The sequence below is a fragment of the Aedes aegypti genome, chromosome 2 (genome assembly GCF_002204515.2).
Source record: "Aedes aegypti strain LVP_AGWG chromosome 2, AaegL5.0 Primary Assembly, whole genome shotgun sequence".
NCBI lineage: Eukaryota > Metazoa > Arthropoda > Insecta > Diptera > Culicidae > Aedes > Aedes aegypti.
In genome coordinates this window covers 324,290,523-324,308,775 of record NC_035108.1, presented here as the reverse complement: position 1 = coordinate 324,308,775, position 18,253 = coordinate 324,290,523, and the positions used below count along the sequence as shown (strand labels likewise).

General features: G+C 36.4%; 1 protein-coding gene across 2 annotated transcripts; it reads left to right on the top strand.

The window, feature by feature from the left end:
* The first annotated feature begins 837 nt into the window (after positions 1 to 837).
* Positions 838 to 14,110, top strand: LOC5565279 (FUN14 domain-containing protein 2). 2 transcript variants are annotated; one of them, XM_001649575.2, is made up of 4 exons: positions 838 to 1,091; positions 3,596 to 3,743; positions 3,803 to 3,998; positions 4,154 to 4,568. In XM_001649575.2, the coding sequence occupies exons 2-4, from the start codon at positions 3,598 to 3,600 to the stop codon at positions 4,232 to 4,234; spliced, it is 423 nt and encodes a 140-aa protein (XP_001649625.2). In that variant the 5' UTR covers positions 838 to 1,091; positions 3,596 to 3,597; the 3' UTR covers positions 4,235 to 4,568. The 2 variants fall into 2 exon arrangements, with proteins under 2 accessions (XP_001649625.2, XP_001649624.2); XM_001649574.2 differs by lacking the exon at positions 4,154 to 4,568 and adding an exon at positions 13,109 to 14,110 and having other exon boundaries at positions 855 to 1,091.
* The last annotated feature ends 4,143 nt before the right edge of the window (positions 14,111 to 18,253 follow it).

Sequence of the window (18,253 nt, the reverse complement as noted above, 5' to 3'; positions counted from 1 at the left end):
AAATCACGCGTGTGCTAGAATTAGGACGAATGTAACGCGATCGATTTCTCTTCATCGATCCTCTTTTATTTTATTGTAGGTTAATTTCCTAATCAAACACGGCACCCTGGAATCGAACCAAGGACCATGCGATCGTTAGGCCCGTGCGTACACCACGCGCCTATCGACGTCTTGATGTTAGTTGATGCTAAAACGATACATAAAGCGTTCGTATCCAGATGTTTAAACGTGCTAATGGCTGCCGCAAACACGCTCACTTTCCGGTAGGGATGAGTCGATTTGACGTTTGGCTTGGGTCGTTTTATATGGACCTATGCACGAGTTCACTAATTTGACGTTTGAGCGGTGCCGAATTCACTGGTTTCCATGGTCACATAAATAACACGGCACCGCTAAAACGTCATATAGTGAACCCGTGCATAGGTCCATTGAACGGACCCAAGTCAAACGGCATATCGACTGATCCCTACCAGAAAACGAGCCTCATTGCAGCAGCCATTAGCGCTCGTAAAAAACTGGATTGCAATAACCGTTCCACCTTTCATGAGGCAAAATGTATGCATTTCGATAGTCTAGTTCACAGCGTGTGGGTATTTGTCCCAAACAACCACTCGCTCAACCAGTCAATGATTTTCGATAACAATCAATTTGTTTTGAATCGTTGGCTATCGCCATCGTTTGGACAAAGATCTGTAAATATTGGAACACTGGTTGATCGGGCATGCTCCAGAAAACAAAGCGTGCAGTTTTTAATCGATTATTTAACATAATCGATTATTCGCGACACCTCTTATCGAAAAAGACGAAGCAACCTTGTTTTGACGTTGCGATGATTCGATGAAAAGGACAAAAAAATCGAGAGAGTCGTCGACGACGGAACTCCCATCAAAATCCAAAAAATCTGCAGCAAGCAAGCATCATCGTCTCAAAAAAAAATTCGCATAGAAACTTTTTCATTTCGGTCAAAGTTGGAGACAAATTCTCAGTTAAAATTGTGTCCATCAACAATATTGTGGACAGGTGCAAGTTTTGGAAGTGCAGGCGCTGCTCCGCAACCAAGAAGCGTTCCAAATTCCCGTCTTTTGCGAAAGGTGAGTAGCTGGTTGTATTGCGTTTCCTTTTCGTTCGCTAGATTGAGGGGGAGATGAAAAATTCGAGACAGTCATCGATCGAGCATTTTTGAAATCGAATTTGTTGCTTCCACACTTTGATTGCTATTTGTGATTAGAGAGTGGAATCGATGGCGCTTGGCCAAAACTGATTTTTCGTGATAATGCTCGACGGATGGCTTCCCGGCGTTTAGTTAAAGGTCACGGTAGGGGAAGATAAAATTAGATTATGTAATCTTGTTATCCGGAGAAAAAATGGGAAATGCAACAATTCGGGATGCTGATGCAAAGTAGACAAAACGATCACAAAATGGGGTAAAGAATTAAAATAGATTTGTGTCGTTAGGAATCCTAGAAATGAGTCATGTTATATTTTGGGAAAGGATTTTGTGTAGGTATTTTAACGCCATCTAATAGAATGAATAGAATGTACATTTTACAAAAAAAAAATGACATCAGCTGATTGATTCCTAAGATTGGAACGAACACCATTCCCTTCTCACAACATAATTGCAGGGCTGGTAGCAGGTCTCTTTTTCAGGGACTTAGTTACTTGATTGGCAAGTCTCTATTTTTTATGGAAGTAAAGTATTTTTTTTACTGAAAATGTTTTCTGACTTACACTTATTTCCTTTACCTTGTAAATTCTGATTCAAGATATCTAACCAGGAACTTTTACACTGCCCATATTCGTATAACTGTCCCATGTATATAGCGAATCCCTGGGAGGGAGGCACCGATTCTACACACGAAATATGACACAAAGTTATTTCGAACTGCAAGAAAACTCCAGCTTACCAACGACAATCAAGGCAGACTTGATGAAAATCGCTAGTTTTCTTTTGTTGTGTTCCTTCAATCGTTCTGGACAAACATGGAAAAAGGGCCAAAGTTTTCTATGCGTTTTATTTTCGTTTTAATTGGAAATAGTAAAATTATACGTATTTGAATACTTTATATTCAATCAGAATAAAAGGTGCTATCACAGACAAACAGACGTCACACTCTTACCGTTGTCCATCGACCACCTTTTTAACGGTCGATTCAAATATATCGTAGGTGGTCAGTCCACCAGTTGTTGTTCGTGTTTGACGTTTACACACTACCGCCATCTGTTGGTCTACCAGCCAAATACATCATTTTTAGCATTGGGCGTACATGCTCTCTCGACTATGATTTTGATCGCTATTTGTTATAAGTGTTACGTCTGTTTGTCTGTGGTGCTATTGTGACATTACTTTTGAATAAGCATGAATAGCTTTTCAATCGATTTTTGTCACATTTGATAAAACGTAAAAATATGTTTTAATCAATTACGCGCTTTTATTATGTTTGTCCATTGTTTTAAATCTGGGCTCACAGTGACAGTTCGTGACAGCAGAATCTCGGCTCATCTTGACGTACATAAATTTCGTATCGGTTTCTAAACATTAGGAATGAGAGTTTTTTTTTTCAGGAAGCCTTACAAGAACTCCGCTTTTCCAGTTATTCTTGCAGCCATTTTCACAGGAATACCTTCATGAATTCATCCACGATTTGTCTCACAAATTTATCCAAAATTCCTCCTGGAATTATTCCGGAAAATCTATTAAGAGCTCGTCCAGGAATTTCTCAATTAATTAAACAAAGAAATCTTCATCAAGTTTCTCCAAAAAAAAATTTAAAGGAATTTCACCCGCGAATTGATTCTGTAGTTTTTCCAAACAATTCTTGAGCAATCAAGTAAAATCTTCATGAATTCTTCACAGCATATGTTCCAATCATTCCTACGCAAATTTCTGCATGAATTTCATTCTACAACAGGATTTCCCCACAGATGTCCGCGGATTCTTAGGAGGGCGTGAAGATTTCTCAGAGGTTCCGTGTAGCACTTGTAAATAAATGTTATTTTCATAATTAATGAAAAAAGAGAGGAATCTCTCACCTCGTTTATTTTTCAAGAAACCAAGTTTTTTTTTGGAAATTTATCGATACTTAAAACAAATCTTGATAACTCTGGAAAAACGTTGGGTGAATTCATTAAGAACTTCCTACGGAAATTTATCTCAAAGAATTTTCAATTAAACTAAGGAGACATCTCTGAGGAAACACTGTTTGAATTCTAGGAGATGCCCTAACAGAAAATGTTTGACGAAATCCTAGCGAAATAGAAGAATCACTGAGTAAAACTTTTAGAGAACTTCGAATTTTCTTGAGAAATTTATGAAAGAATGTTTGGAGGAATTAAAAAAAAATATGATGGAATCTTTTGAGTAATTTCTAGAGTTATCTTGAACGAAATTCATGGAGGAATTCCTCAAGCAATGAATTATTCCTGATTAATAAAAATCAACAGGAATACAACGAGATATGGAAATATCGAGATATAGAGAAAAATATACATGCAGATTGAACAGACGGACGAAATCATCGACATAGGGAAAGATATCGAGATGTGGTGAGTCGACTGTATATCTAAAAGTGTTCTTTGGTCTTTTTTCTTTTAGCTATGAGCGATAGGAAAGTCAAGAAGGACGAAACAAACAAGGAAATCATCAACATGAGCGAGGCAGCTGGAATCTTGGACCGATTCGTCGGCGATGTTAGCAAAAAATCGGCCACAAAGCAAATCCTCATCGGAGCTGGAAGCGGATGGTAATTTCTTCCATCTTTTTGTTAGTTGCACAAATCCTTGATCTATATTCCTATTCTAGGGCTACCGGATACATCACAATGAAGGTCGGAAAGATGGCAGCTATTGCTGTTGGCGGAGGAATCATTCTGCTACAGGTTGCCAACCAGCAAGGCTATATTCAGATCGACTGGAACAAGATTAACAAAAAGGTCGATAAGGTGACGGACAAAGTTGAGGAAGCCGTTACCGGACAGGGACCAAGTTGGGCTGACAAGGTAAGATAATCGCCATTTTCCTGTCCCATTTCCTCGACTCAAATGATTCATCTGCCATTAACACCCCTCACCCCCTTTGCCAAAGTCGGTTTCTCTTCACCAAAGTTTCCTACAAGAACAACGTGCGAATCAAACCTTGCTCCTCCTATTTCCAGGTGCTGAAGGTCGCCAAAGAAAATTCCTATCTGGCCACCGGTTTCCTCGGTGGATTCCTGATTGGTATGGCTTCTTCCTAAATTTCTCAAGGCATTCTCGCCGCCCCCAACCTGCAGGCCAGCGCCAGTTTTTGAGTCGATTGTTCTTGGACAGCAAGAAATCCTCGAGTTCGAATTCGAATCAAAAAAATCTTCAAGTAACGAGAGATCGACATCCGTTTTATAGACTGAAACGAAACAGTGATTACCGCGAACTGTTTTGGAATATGGAATTGAGTAAATGCAGAAAAACAACTTGCCGCCACGTGAATCCGTGGGGTAGCGATACGATGTTAAATTATCTCACGAACTCGCGCTTGTCGAAAAAAAAAATAGATTTTAACGGAACAATAAATTTGACCTTAAGTGATTTGTACTCGTTTTCTTTCAATAGATTGGGACTTGCATGAGAAGCCTTTCACAGCCGGGGATTCCTCCATTAATTTCTTTATGAATACTTCTTAGAATTCTTTTAAAACAAATCAAGAGATTATACCAAAGATTCCTCCATAGGTTCTTCTAAGATATTATCCAGCGTCTTCTCTAATAATTCCTACATGGATTTCTTCAGTTATGATTCTTTGGAATTCCTGCAGGAATTTCTTCAAAAGCTTCTCCAGAGGTTTGTTCATTGTTTCTTTCAAAGATTTCTGCAAGAAATTGTTTAAGTACTCGTACAGATCTTTCTATCAGGTATTTTTCAAGGATTTCACCAGTTTTTGTACAGTAATTTTTCCGTTAAGGTACCGCGGGGCAAGTGGGTAAATGGGGTAAGTGAAAACAATGGATATATTTCACTGAATATGTGAATTAACGTTTTAAACTCATGCGTAAACCTTTGAGGCCATTGAGAACATTACGATAGGTAAGAGATCTCTGAGATTTTTCAGCCATTATTGCATTATAGAGCGAAAAATTGTTAACCTGTCAACTGTTACTCCGTAACAAGTTGGCGGCGTACAATCTTATTTTAATATTTTCAGTGGAAAAAAGTTGCGGAAAATAATTTCCTGTACCACTTCTTAGTTGTCCTCTGTGACAGTTTAAAACTGCAATAAAAAAAGTTTTAAAATTAATTCGACGTAGACCTAAAAATAACTAAATTTAAACACCTTCAATTTTCTTATCAGGTGGGGCAAGTGAAAAGTTTATCATTAGAGATTAAATTTGTGTTTTCTCTTTAAGTAGTCATAAGTAAACATGGTTTGCAATTATCATAGAAAAACATAACGTGCTGATAATGCAAGAAACACTATACTCAAGCGTTAAAAGCTATTAGAAATCATGGAACTTCTCTAAAAGATGTTGCCAAACATTACAATATTAATATGTCTACTTCGGGCAGCCAATTAAAGAAAGACGTTGACTGAAAACTTGCAATATTAGAGAACACACGGAAATCTCGTGGAATGTCTATGTAAAGCTACTTTAAAACATAAAAATGGGGTATAGGTCTATCCACATAAAAAAGATTTTAAATGCGTTATTGAAGGATTCCGTTTGATTTCTCCCGAAGAGTTATCCGACTTCATATCCGACTTTCTCAAAAACAAATAACGAGCGGTGGAAATTCTACAGAACAGAAATGCAATTGCTGTCCTATAATGTAAGAACTAACATTGGAAATGTTGCAGTTATAATGTTGACGAATCATTTCAACTAACATAACTGAACAGAAGAAAATTCAAGTGAAAAGAATAACATTTTCTTTGTTTACATGTTACTTACGTTATTGTTCATTGGGAAGCCTTAACAAATGTTAAAGCTAATTTTTATATCCTGAAAATAAAGAATAAAATAATATGTTAATCAGTCCACAGTTCGGGAAGTCTCCCTTCTGCGCCAACTGCAGCCAGTACTTATAGCTCAGAAATACCGTAGGTACGAACAGATAAAAGGTACCAAGCCAAAAGGCAGAATAATTAATATCACTTGGGATAGGTAGACATGACAGTCCTTTCCCCTTTAGAAACTTTCTAATAACTCCTTCAAAGCCAGCTACAAGTTGCAACAACTCATTATACTCAAATACGCAAATTTGCTAATTCCAAGACTACAACAAAACATTCAAATCATTGGATTTTACTGCTCAACATTACATTTGACAAATTCGTCAACACTAAAGAACAATTTCGTTCATCTCCATACAGCAATCGCTTCACAAAAGAACAACTATGTTCACAATAAACGACAATTTCGTCAGCTCTGAAGATCAATTTGGTTCAACACAAATTGGCAATTTCACCACACTTTCAAAAACAGATACAATTGGCAATTTCACCACACTTTCAAAAATAGATACAATTGGCAATTCGCCACCCCAAAGAAAATCGATTATCTTCAACACACGTTTCCATGATCCTCGTCGCCACTTTTATATCCTGAAAATAAAGAATAAAATAATATGTTAATCAGTCCACAGTTCGGGAAGTCTCCCTTCTGCGCCAACTGCAGCCAGTATTGCGGCGCTTATATTAAATCCACATCCAGCGGCGGCGGTAACGCGCAGAAGATATGCGCGCAATTCAAACGCAACGTCAAAATTCAAGTAGGCTTGGATTTTTTCGTCCTTCAAGGACACAAATTTATTAAATTTGCCCAATCTGAAACATTTGGTGATTTTCATTATCACTGCGACGGTATATGGACATTTTCAGATTATCGCATTAAGTGGATTTATCTTGCAGAGCACAATACTTATAGCTCAGAAATACCGTAGGTACGAACAGATAAAAGGTACCAAGCCAAAAGGCAGAATAATTAATATCACTTGAGATAGGTAGACATGACACTAATAAAAATCGTGAATAGGCCTATTCACATGACGTCTCAAAACAGCTGATCGGGAAGCTCTTTGACAGTTCTTCTATGAAAATGACAGCCTCGTGTATGCACCGGTCCTCCACCGATGTAAACAAATGCATAGACGGACCTGTCACATGAAAAGGCCTATACAACTGTTTGTTTTTGAATTTATTGTTCAAAACGGTAAACTTTTCACTTGCCCCACTTTTAGGGCAAGTGAAAAGTAAGGAGACATTTTTCAAAAACATTTTCTGTATTTTTTTCTTTAAATTTTCATAACAATCAATTTCAACATGCTGGTCATTATTGGTAGGATTCACGCTAAAAAATATACACGACCTCATTTGTTTTAATTTAAAGTCTCTAGAATTTGAAGAAACTCAACTATGCGAATTCCATTACCCACTTGCCCCACGGTACCTTAATTCATCCAGCGGATTTTTTTGAATATTATTATTATTATTATTATTGATTCCAGGAATTTCGTTAAGGATTGTTTCAAGAAACCTTGCAGGGATTCTTCCAAAAACCTAAAAATCATTAAAGAATTTTCCAGCATTTTTTCAGAAATTTTTCCATATTTTTCTTCTGGAGTTTCTTCAGAGGTTTCTCCAAGGATCAATTCAAAAACCTTATCAATAATTCCTCCAGGAACATATGGAGCAAATGTTCCTCTAGTTACTCATGCATAAATTTCTCTAAATATTCTTCATGAATTCATGCTTGGATCCGCATAAAGGTATTTTTTAATTTCTCAATGGTTGCAGAAACTCCTCGAAGAACGTCTATGGAGATTGCTCCAAGTATTCTTGTTAGGTTTCTCCAAAAACTGTTCAAGTATTTTCTCCGGAAAACTTTAATAGTTTTTTTCCAAAACTTCTCACAAGGTTTTCCTCAAGGATACCTTAAAGAAATATATATAGTATTTGTCCAGAGAGTTCTCCAGAAATAACAAATGTTTCTCTTAGAATTCAACCATTAACAAGTAGTAGTATTCAGTATTCATCGAGCGGTTTCTTCAAGGGCTCTTCCTCGAATTCCAGCAGTTATCCGTTCAGGAAATTTTGCAAAAAATATATTTCAAGGATTGTTCCCATGTTTTACTTCTAAAAAGTACCCCGAGGTTTTTATTTTTTTTTTGAGAATGATTATTGTAGCTACTAATTATAGATCTTGTAGGAATTCCTCCTAGGCTTTCCTTGTTCCGGGATTCCTGCACCAATTTTTTGATTAATTTAAGCACATTAATTTCAGAGATGGCTGAGAAAACTGCTCAAGATATTCCTTCAACGATCTCTGTGAGGAATTTTATGATGCATTGCAAGCAATTTCTCCTGGAATTTCTCTAGATATTTATTCAGGAAACACATAGGTATTTTTTTTTGGAAACTGTTCTATACGTTCCTCCTAATTTTCCACATCTATCCATGCAGTGCTCAATCGGCAAAGAAAGCTCATAACAACACTAAGCCGTGAGTCCTGAAGCAAGATCTGCCTTAGTTGGGACGTAATACCAAGAAGAAGGGTTATGATCTTAGGCTCAACTAAGGGCTCCTTTAGTTACATTTCCAGTAATGCTTACAAGAGTTTTCCAGGGTTTTTTTTTCTGTTATTCCCCAAAGGCCCTCCCAAGGAATCTTAAAGGTATTACTACATATATACCTGCTAGAATTTTTTCAGATTTTTCTTGAATTTGTTCAGGGGTCTCCACTAAAAGTGCTACATAAATATCTACAGTTATTCCACCATCAATTCCAACAAGAATGTTTTCAAGGGTTGTTCATGAAATTCCTGCAGAAATGTTCATACAATGTTTTAAGAATCCTTACAAGAATGCCCTCGTGGGTTTCAAATGCGGTTAGTCCATATCCTTCAAAATTGTTCCCGGGATTCATGCACCAATTTCTTCACCTTTCATATGCTTTAGAAAAATGTTGCCTTAGGTACTACCCCATGTAAATTGATCAAAAATAATTAAAGTAATTAGGGTAATTAAAGTAATAACTGATTTACTGCACATTAAATGACACGGTGTCCATCCATCCGGGAAAAGCTGGTAAAACCCGGGAATATCAAATAACCGGGAATTAGGAGAACACACCGGGAAACCAATCCTTGAGAGATTTCTGGGAGAATTTTAGGAGGATTTTCGGAATGATTCTCGATGATTTTGCGGGAAAATCCTAACCAAATTTAAAGACGTATCTCAAAACGATTTCCTGAAGAATTTCTGGAAGTTGACGAAAGAGTCATAGAGGGATGTCCGGAAGCATCTCAGAAAGATTTCCAGAGGAATCCTTGTAGTAGAACAATCTCGGAAGAATCATCGAAAAATAACCAATTTCAATTTCAAGCACTATGCGCCAAACTAGAATAGAACTTTTTCCAGAAAGCGTACGACTGCTTGTCACTCGAACCTCGCACCATGTTTAAATTTTGATGAGTTGGTAGACAGATAGATTAAGCACTTTGAAATATTACAAGAAGGATATTTAGGGACTCTCGGCAAGGCTATTGGCGAGCTTCTTGTTAGATTTTCATTTAGATTCATAGCCAATTTTAAATTACATCTTTGCTATAATACTTACAGATATCGAACCGATAATTGATTAATTTCTTGAAAGTTCTTTTTGAGAAATCACTGAATTGGTAAACTGGTTTTTAGTGAGTATTAGAATAGACCCTTGACTGATTTGCTTGAAATTCTAAGCAGAAAGCTCAACCAAACTAATAATTGGCAAATTACTTGCCAAATGTTTTATTTTCAAAATCATTGCCCGAATTCTTATTATCCCCAAAAAAAATTCTCGAATTATTCTTTTATTATGAATTCATGGCTAGCTCGATGGATAAATAAATAGCTAGATCCTTTAGGTATTCTTAGCCAGATTTATGATTCACGTGACTCTTAGAAGATGCAATTTTGAGTTGAGGTCAAAAGTGTTGGCCAACTTCATCTCTCCTTTGCTTCAACATGAGTTCCACCAGATCAAGAATTTCTCAAGGGAGGGCCATGTCTTACGCATAGTTCCGGAGGCATTCTCAGAAGGTAATAGATCGACTATTGAGCTCTGTCCTGTTGTGGGAATATAGTCTAATATAGTATCTAAATACACAGATCAGAAATGTGTTCATATAATTCCGAATTCTCTCCGAAAATTCTATGAGCTCTCGTGGGTGGACGGTCTTTAGATATTTCAACAATTAATTTATATCTTTCTGTCCGAAATGTTTTCGAAATTTGAATCGTTAGAAGCTTATAGCATTTCATAAATATAAATAATAATAGTTTATAAATAAGATAGTTAAAGTCCTCCTAAATTTGTATGAGAAAAAACTTAAAAATCAAGTCCAAAGATCATTTTGCCATCAGTTTGTTAATATTTTGGGCAACCGGGAAGAATCCGGGAATTGGATAATTGGTTTTGATTGGACACCCTGTAATTATTTTAAAGATGGTTTAAAGAATTACTCTAGATATTCTTTCAAGGATTTCTATGAAGCATGATTTTTGAGGCATTGCATGTGATTTCTACTGGACTTTCTCCAGAATTTCGTTCAGGAAACACCCCAGTGATTCTTGCAGAAATTATTTTATATGTTCCTCCATGTGCTTGCCACCTTCATTCACGCAAAAAGTGTCAATTTGTTGAAGAAAGCTCATACGAACACTAAGCCCTGAAGTAGGCTCTGACTTAGTTAGGACGTAACGCCAAAAAGAAGATAGATAATCCCACAGGGTTATGTTTCCACTAATGCTCGCAAGATTTTTTGTCTGTAATTTCTCCAAGAGGTCCTTCTAAGGAATCTCAAAGGGATTTCTTCATATATTCCTGCTACAATTTTTCTAGGTTCTTCTTGAATTTCTTCAGGGATTTTCATGAGAATTCCTACAATAATAACTACAGTTATTTCACCACCTATCTGCCAAGAAAATTTTCAGGGTTTGCTGATGAAATCCCTACAGAGGTTTCCATAGAAAGTTTTAGGAATGCTTACAAAAATACATTCACTGGTTTCTAAAGTGGTTAGTCCATATAAGCAAATATAGGACAGCAATAGCAATCGCCGGAATATGAAATGCAAGATGGATAACTAACACCGTATTTTTCATCGTGCCTGTTCAAAGGATAGAATGGATAGAGTCTTTAAAAACTAGTTGGCAAATCATTATAAACTCCTGAAAGAATGTCCGATAGATTTAATGCAACTTTTCTCGAAAATTTTCTGAAGAATCATGAAGAAATTTCTTGGTATTTCTGGCGCAGTGGCTGGTAGGCAGTGATTGAGAGTCTAAAAACTAGCAGCTTATGTCTGAAAAAGAAACTGATAAGGAGCCAAAAAGAAAAAAAAAGAGACCAAATATGAACCACGGAGAGCTGTTTGATTCTCAAGTCTTGTGCTCTTGAAAATTTGAGGTGTGGCTTCGTTCTATAATCACCTTAAGAAAGATTTCTTTAAAAATCCGAGCAAATTTTTCTTTTCCTTCACTGATTGATCTAAGAATACCTTCAAGATTTTTTAAGGATACTTTCAAGAATACAACCAGTATTTATTTCTAAAAATTAAAATTTCTACGTAAATTACTTTAGAAATTCCTCCAAAGATTCTTCTTGAAGTTTCTCAAGTTTCAAGTTCTCCAAGAATTATTCAATGATTCATTCATATAATTCCTTATGATTTCCTTTCGACATATTTTAGAGACAAAATTCAAAATTTTTGTTCATGAATTCTTCATCTAGAGATTTCTACAGAGAAACTTCCAAACATCTTATTTTTTCTGTCATTACGTCCCAAATGCGACAAAGCCTGCTTTTCAGTGTAGTGTTTCATGAGTACTTCTACAGTTATGAACTGAGTGATGAACCAATTGACCATTTTTGCATGTGTATATCGTGTGGTAAGTCGAACAAATTTCCAACGGCTCCAATATGGGCTCCACATTCCAAGAATTTTATCCAGATATTCATTCAGGAAATTTTTTTCTCTAACTCTAAAGAAGATACTGAAGTACCGTAAAATGGGGCGAATAGAAACACCTTCCGACATGTTTGAATGTGTACAACTTAAACCGTGCGGATAAAAACCAATTTTATTAGCCTTAAATATGGGTCGCGTCTTCCTTTGCTAAGACCCCAATTGCTGTTAAAAAATAAAAATTTTATCGTACAAAGATTTATGAAAATGTTGTATGTTTCTATTCACCCGGCAATGGGGCGAAATGTGTTTATTTTTCCATTTTTTCATTTTAATGGAAAAATAAACACATTTTTAAGTGCATGTAGAAGAAATATCAACATGTATTTACTTAGTGAAGAAAAAAAAAATAAATTTTTAAAATTAAATTCAATTTTTGATCCTTTATGAAATCAGCAAAAATGGCAGATGTTTCAAGCTATCAAAAATGATTGAGATTTCAATATTTTCTTCTCATTTTTTTAATGAGAAATGCAGCAAAATTTTTAATTTGAAAATAGTCTAGCGGTACTCTGTTGCTATTCAACTAATGGGAAAAAAGTATTTCAGTAGGTTTTTAAAGGTTATCATAATATAATATTCTCATTTTCAACCAAAGGTCGCTTTGTTTCTATTCGCCCCGTTTTACGGTAATCTTTGAGAAATACCTGATGAACTTCTGCTGGATGGAACTCTTGCGATGAACTCTAAAGAAACTATCTTGATAAATTGCTGGAATAATTATTGGAAATATTATAATTCCCTTGACATCCCTGGATAAAAAATAAAAAATCCACCATCAAAATTCCTCTATGTATTCTTCCAGGCTTATAAGTTTATTCCCAGGAACTTTTTTCGAAAAAATATCCTGAAGGATTTTTCTGGATTCATTGTAGGGATCCTTCCAGTGGATTCTTGGTGATCACAGATATATCAAACCATTTCTCTATTGAAGTGTATGTCGTTCGAAAACGTATCTAAACTCTATTGTGTATCATAATAGGCTTTGAAGGACTTCTACGGTATTTCCTTCTCTTCCACGCCATTAATCAAATCCTCAACCTATGCTTCAACCCATAAAGCATCATGAACAAACAGATTTCCAGCTTGTCTGCAAACCCGAATCCGACACATTTCTAACAATCTTTCTTGCAGGCCGAACGTTTCGTAGACCGTAAGCTGAATCAGGCTGAGGATGCCCTGAAGAAGAAGTCCAAGAAAGCCCACAAATGGTACACCAATCTGATTGGGGACGACACCGGTTGCAAGATCAACGATCTGCACATATTCGTGTGTGCCTTTGTGGCAGGCGTGGCACTTGGTATTGGCACTGCCTAAATCGGGAATCACGGTGTGGCCTCCGGAGTAGAACTTTTCACAATCCAGCAACAGCCCTAAGCGAACAACAATACCGAACGAGTTGCATGTAAAACTAATAAGCCCCGGTTTTCGCTGAATATGTCGCGAGAAACTGATCATTATTTCAGGCGAAAGGGAAGCACGCTAACCAAAGTCATCTCTAATCATTATAATCGGTTATAGCGAAAGGAACTTGAATTTTGGAACGATAATTTGAATCTACTGCTTCATTTGCTGCACGATCGTCCTCGAACTAAGCTGTGATTTTGGACATTGAATGAAGCATCTCCTTTTGCTTTGATTTGTCAGTCTCATCTCATTTACTTTATATAAAGGAAGCATCTTGTGTAACTCGAGTCATTTTATAGCTTATGTATTTTAGTGAGTGCTAATGTCTCATAAGTTTAAATGTATGATTATTAATTGGAGGTGACCAATACGCACATGTTCTTCATCACATCAGAGACCAGCAATAATTTTGTGAATACTTTACAATAACCATCGATCTAACTTCAACAATCTCAAATTCCAACTGGAATAGGTACTTAACTAAATCTTTCACAGCATTAACAACATTGCAGACAAACCAGTTTACGATGCAGTTTAGACGAAAACCACCTCGTTGAACCCCTTTAGCACATACGATAAATAAAAAATTCGAGTTTAGTTTCTCCTATCTTGTTCTAAACTAGTTTAAGCGAAATTATATGTTTTGTGTCTCATTTAAGCATCACTTTCGAAAAAAAAAAGTTAGAAGCGATTTAAAGAAGATATATAATAAACGGATTTATTGAGAAATAATAAACAAGTGGTTTTAACTCCATAATTCTCTTCCAAGTCCCTAATTTCGTAATTTGATTAAATGGGTAAGTTTTAGTGAAATTTTTGAGGTGGGGATTGCTTATCAAACCTTCCGGTCCGCCTCATAGTTACGTACTATTTGGTGCTGGGTGTAGTTCTTGTTTTTCCAGCTGTATTGAAAAGCATGAGCCATAGTCTTTGGCATACAATCGGGTCTTTCTTTAGCAGAAAAGAACCGAAATGTCTATCGACGACCGGTGATTGCTAGCAGATATAGTGGAGAGCTTGTCTTGATACGTTCATCGCTTCAAGCTAGTTGAAAAACTGAATACACTGATTGCCTGTCGATCAGAGCCGAACTAGGCATAGATCGTCTACATACATCTGAATCTACATGTCTCCGATGTATTACATCGTTCCAGGTGGGAGTTATCTGATATGTGAATATGGTACCATAACAGAATTTTCCATCTGAACGAAGTGATAAATCATAATATTCCGCAAACTGTATCACACATCTACAGAATGTATTGCGTGAAGTTAAGACACAGCAGAGTATTGGGTACATAGGACCAAGTCCCTGCCGGGTGGCGCGAAACTGATGAGCGATAGACAATAGAATCAACAACACTGCCATAAGGGATAGTAAGCATGTGACTATTGTCGAAACTATGATTAGGAGGCAAATCAACATCCCAAGATCAAATTTTTGTTACAACCCAATGTAGGTATTATTAAATTAGGCTGTAGAAAATGATAAATATCTGATCACTTAGGAACCTTGCAACAGGTAATAAATGCCCGTAGTCTGTTTTATTCGAATACACATGTATAAATTGTTAAAATTGCCGAATCATACGCGGAATTTATTAAACGGATCATGAAATTAGGACTGAAATCATAATGATGATAGATTATCAACTTTCCTTTCGTCTTGCTATTTGTTACCGTTAGAATCACCAAACTGATTGGTTTCCCACTACTTACACCAATACAACAGCACGAAAACTGAAGTATTATAATCGCGCGTTGGAACTTTCAATATCCATATATTACATCAATAGTGAATTCTTGTATGTAGCCAGTATAAATAACAGAATCATCAACTTCTTGAACATTCTTCAACTGAAAACAGGATGCTTGTTTTATCAAACATGCTCAATCTGCACCTAAAATCTCGGATCCAAATAGTTTTCTAAATAAAAATTGTATCTAAATAAAACGTGTAGGCCAACAAAACATAATTGAGTAGGAGTTTACAAGTTACTTAGCACATGAAAAGCAGTTTAAATTAATCTATTACTAGATCAACACTAATGCTCACATTTTTATATTCTCATTTCATCATGGTCCTCATTGCTCGAGCGGAGACGAACACCCTGGAGATGGAAAAATCGACAGCGCTACGATAAGGAAACCAATCAAATAACCGAACCAACTCTACTATCTTTTCGTTTCTTCTTCGTTATACTTATAGTCCTTCTGGCACTGAACCGAGTGGTGCGCCTTCCGCTTTCTTACTGGTGCTGTTTTTCCTGTACATTTGGCATAGTGTCGGAGGTGGTGTACTGTATTTGCTATACAACGCACTACTTTCGATATTGTGCTTGGCGTGTGGGGAAGCAGTACTAGTGGTGAAGCGGAGGGCGCCATTCGGTTTAGTGCCAGAGGGACTAAATCTATTTAATGTATCTGAAGCTTGTGGGACCGCTTTAATTCCGGCGCCTGCTTGTGGAAGATCCCGGTGTGCTAAACGGTATAGGACATGTTAACGGGGGAGGCTTGGTAGGTCCTCACCCAGCCCGTGTCTAGATGGGCGGATAATTGTCTGCCAGGGTGTGGATTGAGCAATTACAATTACAATACAATTACAATTACAAGTTTTAGTGAAATTTTTGAAAACAAAATACACGTCATCTCGGTTAGAATCGAACTCACAACTCTCAAGGTTGGTAGCGGCAATGTCTAGAAAATAGGACTCTTCAGTCCAGAGTCCTCATACCAGAAAAAAAAAATGAACGAGAACCAGACAATACACCTCCGAGGTATCTCTCAGTACCACCGAGTCAGTGATTGTTATCTAGAATTTCTTTGAAAATTCCTCGTGACATCACTCTAAGTATTGCTCTATGTATTTTTCTTTATTGTGTCCAGAAATTTCAACAGAATGTAATTCAGGTGTTTGCTCAAAATTTTCTTAGAAGATTTATTTTGGAGTTAATCCAATTATTTTTTCACGGAGTTGCCAAGTAATTTCTGCAAAATATTCATTCAGGATAAATTCAAGAACTCAACCAGAGGTTTTTCCAATGGTACCTCCAAAAAACTACGGCAGAAATTCGTTCAGGAAATTTTTTAAAGATCCTCACAGAAATTCCTCAACGAAGTCCTCAGCTGTCCTGGAATTCATCCTTAGATGTTGTACCAAGTTCTTTTTGTTTAGTAGGGTAAAGAGCTACTTGGGCACTTCCATGGTAAACTTTAGCATGGGGATTTTTTATCGGTCGAATTGACTAGTGAATCAAAAGAGCTTCCTACTTCTTCCAGAATTCAACCAGCAATTTCTCCAAGATACTTTCATAAGCTACTCAGGAAATTTCAGCAGGGTTCTTTAGAAAATCCTCTAAAATTTTCGTTTAGGATTTCAACCAGAAATCTCACTAAGGACACCTTTGAAAATTAATCCAGAGATTCCTTCAGGAATTATTCAAAAAATTTCCTAACGATGTCCTCAAAACATTCAAAAAATCCTCACAGGAACTTGTCCAGGGAACTGTCAATGAAATTGTTCAGATTTTATTGAAGGTTCGGAATTTGGTCCGATAGGATCACTTCTGATGAAACTTCTTGTGAAATACATGATAAACTTTTGCCGTAGAGAATTTCTGCAAGGATCTTTGTGTGAAAGACTGGACCTTTGAGACCTTCTGGATTCCAAAAAAATGTTGAAATAACTATTGGACAAATGATCAATTGAAACCCCGGATAACATCCTTTAGGATTTATGAAGAAATGGTATACGTGGAGAAGTTTTTTTTTAAATAATTGAATGGATTACATGATGGATTGCTGCACCATTTTCTAGTAGGAAACCCTAAACGAACATTTGAAGGATCCATAAGCTTAAGAAATTATTGGAGAAATCTTTGGAAGAGACTTCAAGAGTATCCCCAGGATGAAATGCAGTGCAATTCATAAAGAAACCTTTAAAGTAAATTCTAGGAGAAACTTTGTGAGAAATGGTTGGTTGAATTTGCTGAGGAATTTATGGATGAGTTTCTATTAGACTTCGTGGGAATTCATGGATCATCTCCATGAAATTGACCTGAAGAATTACTAAAAAGCATGCTTTTTAGGAACTCTTCGAGAAATTCCTGTAGGATTTCCTGGAATAATTCCTAAGCGATTTTATTACCACTTATGTCTGTGGATTTTACAAGAATAATTTAAAAAGTCGGAAAAATTCCTGGAAGAATCTCTGAAAAATCCTGGGGAATTCCTAAGAGAGTTATTGAAAGTGTAATTACTTAACGTATCAGCGAGGAAATTGCGGAGATATAATGGTGAACTGAAGAAGCTTTTCTTAGAGCAAAATAAAGCAAAATAAAAAGAAATTAAAAAAATTTTCAATAAATAATATATAATTGCATTTGTTACTGTATCTAAGTGTTCCTATTTCCGCTCATGGTATACAGATTCGTGACGAACTTACTAAAAAACATTAGCGTCACATGAACTCAAACCTAGATAAAATAAAATCCCTAAGTAAGATGCGACCTTAGCATAAGAGATATATTTTTCTAGGGGGGGCTTGAACTTTTCTAGGGGGGGCTTAGACCCCCCTAGCCCCCCCGTATTTACGCCAATGCTAAAAAATGCATTATTTCGAATTTTGTTATTTTTTAATGGTCAACTGCAATAAAGAAGGCTGTATACTAAAATCGACATTTCTTTAAAATTTTGTTTAATTTTTTTGCATGAGCGGTTGTTGGAACACACAAAAATACCTAGTGATCCAATAACCGCTCACGAGGTCTTTTGTTTTCAATATAAAGAATTATTGTATTAAATGAAAATAATGTCAGACGACTTCATTTGAAAGTTGTTAATATTGCTAGAATATATTTGTGAGAAAAATGT

Coding starts and splice junctions, on each gene's coding strand:
- LOC5565279 (XM_001649574.2), top strand. CDS start 3,598: ATGAGCGATAGGAAAGTCAAGAAGGACGAAACAAACAAGGAAATCATC. Junction 3,744..3,802: donor ATCGGAGCTGGAAGCGGATG/GTAATTTCTTCC, acceptor TTCCTATTCTAG/GGCTACCGGATACATCACAA. Junction 3,999..13,108: donor GACCAAGTTGGGCTGACAAG/GTAAGATAATCG, acceptor TCTTTCTTGCAG/GCCGAACGTTTCGTAGACCG.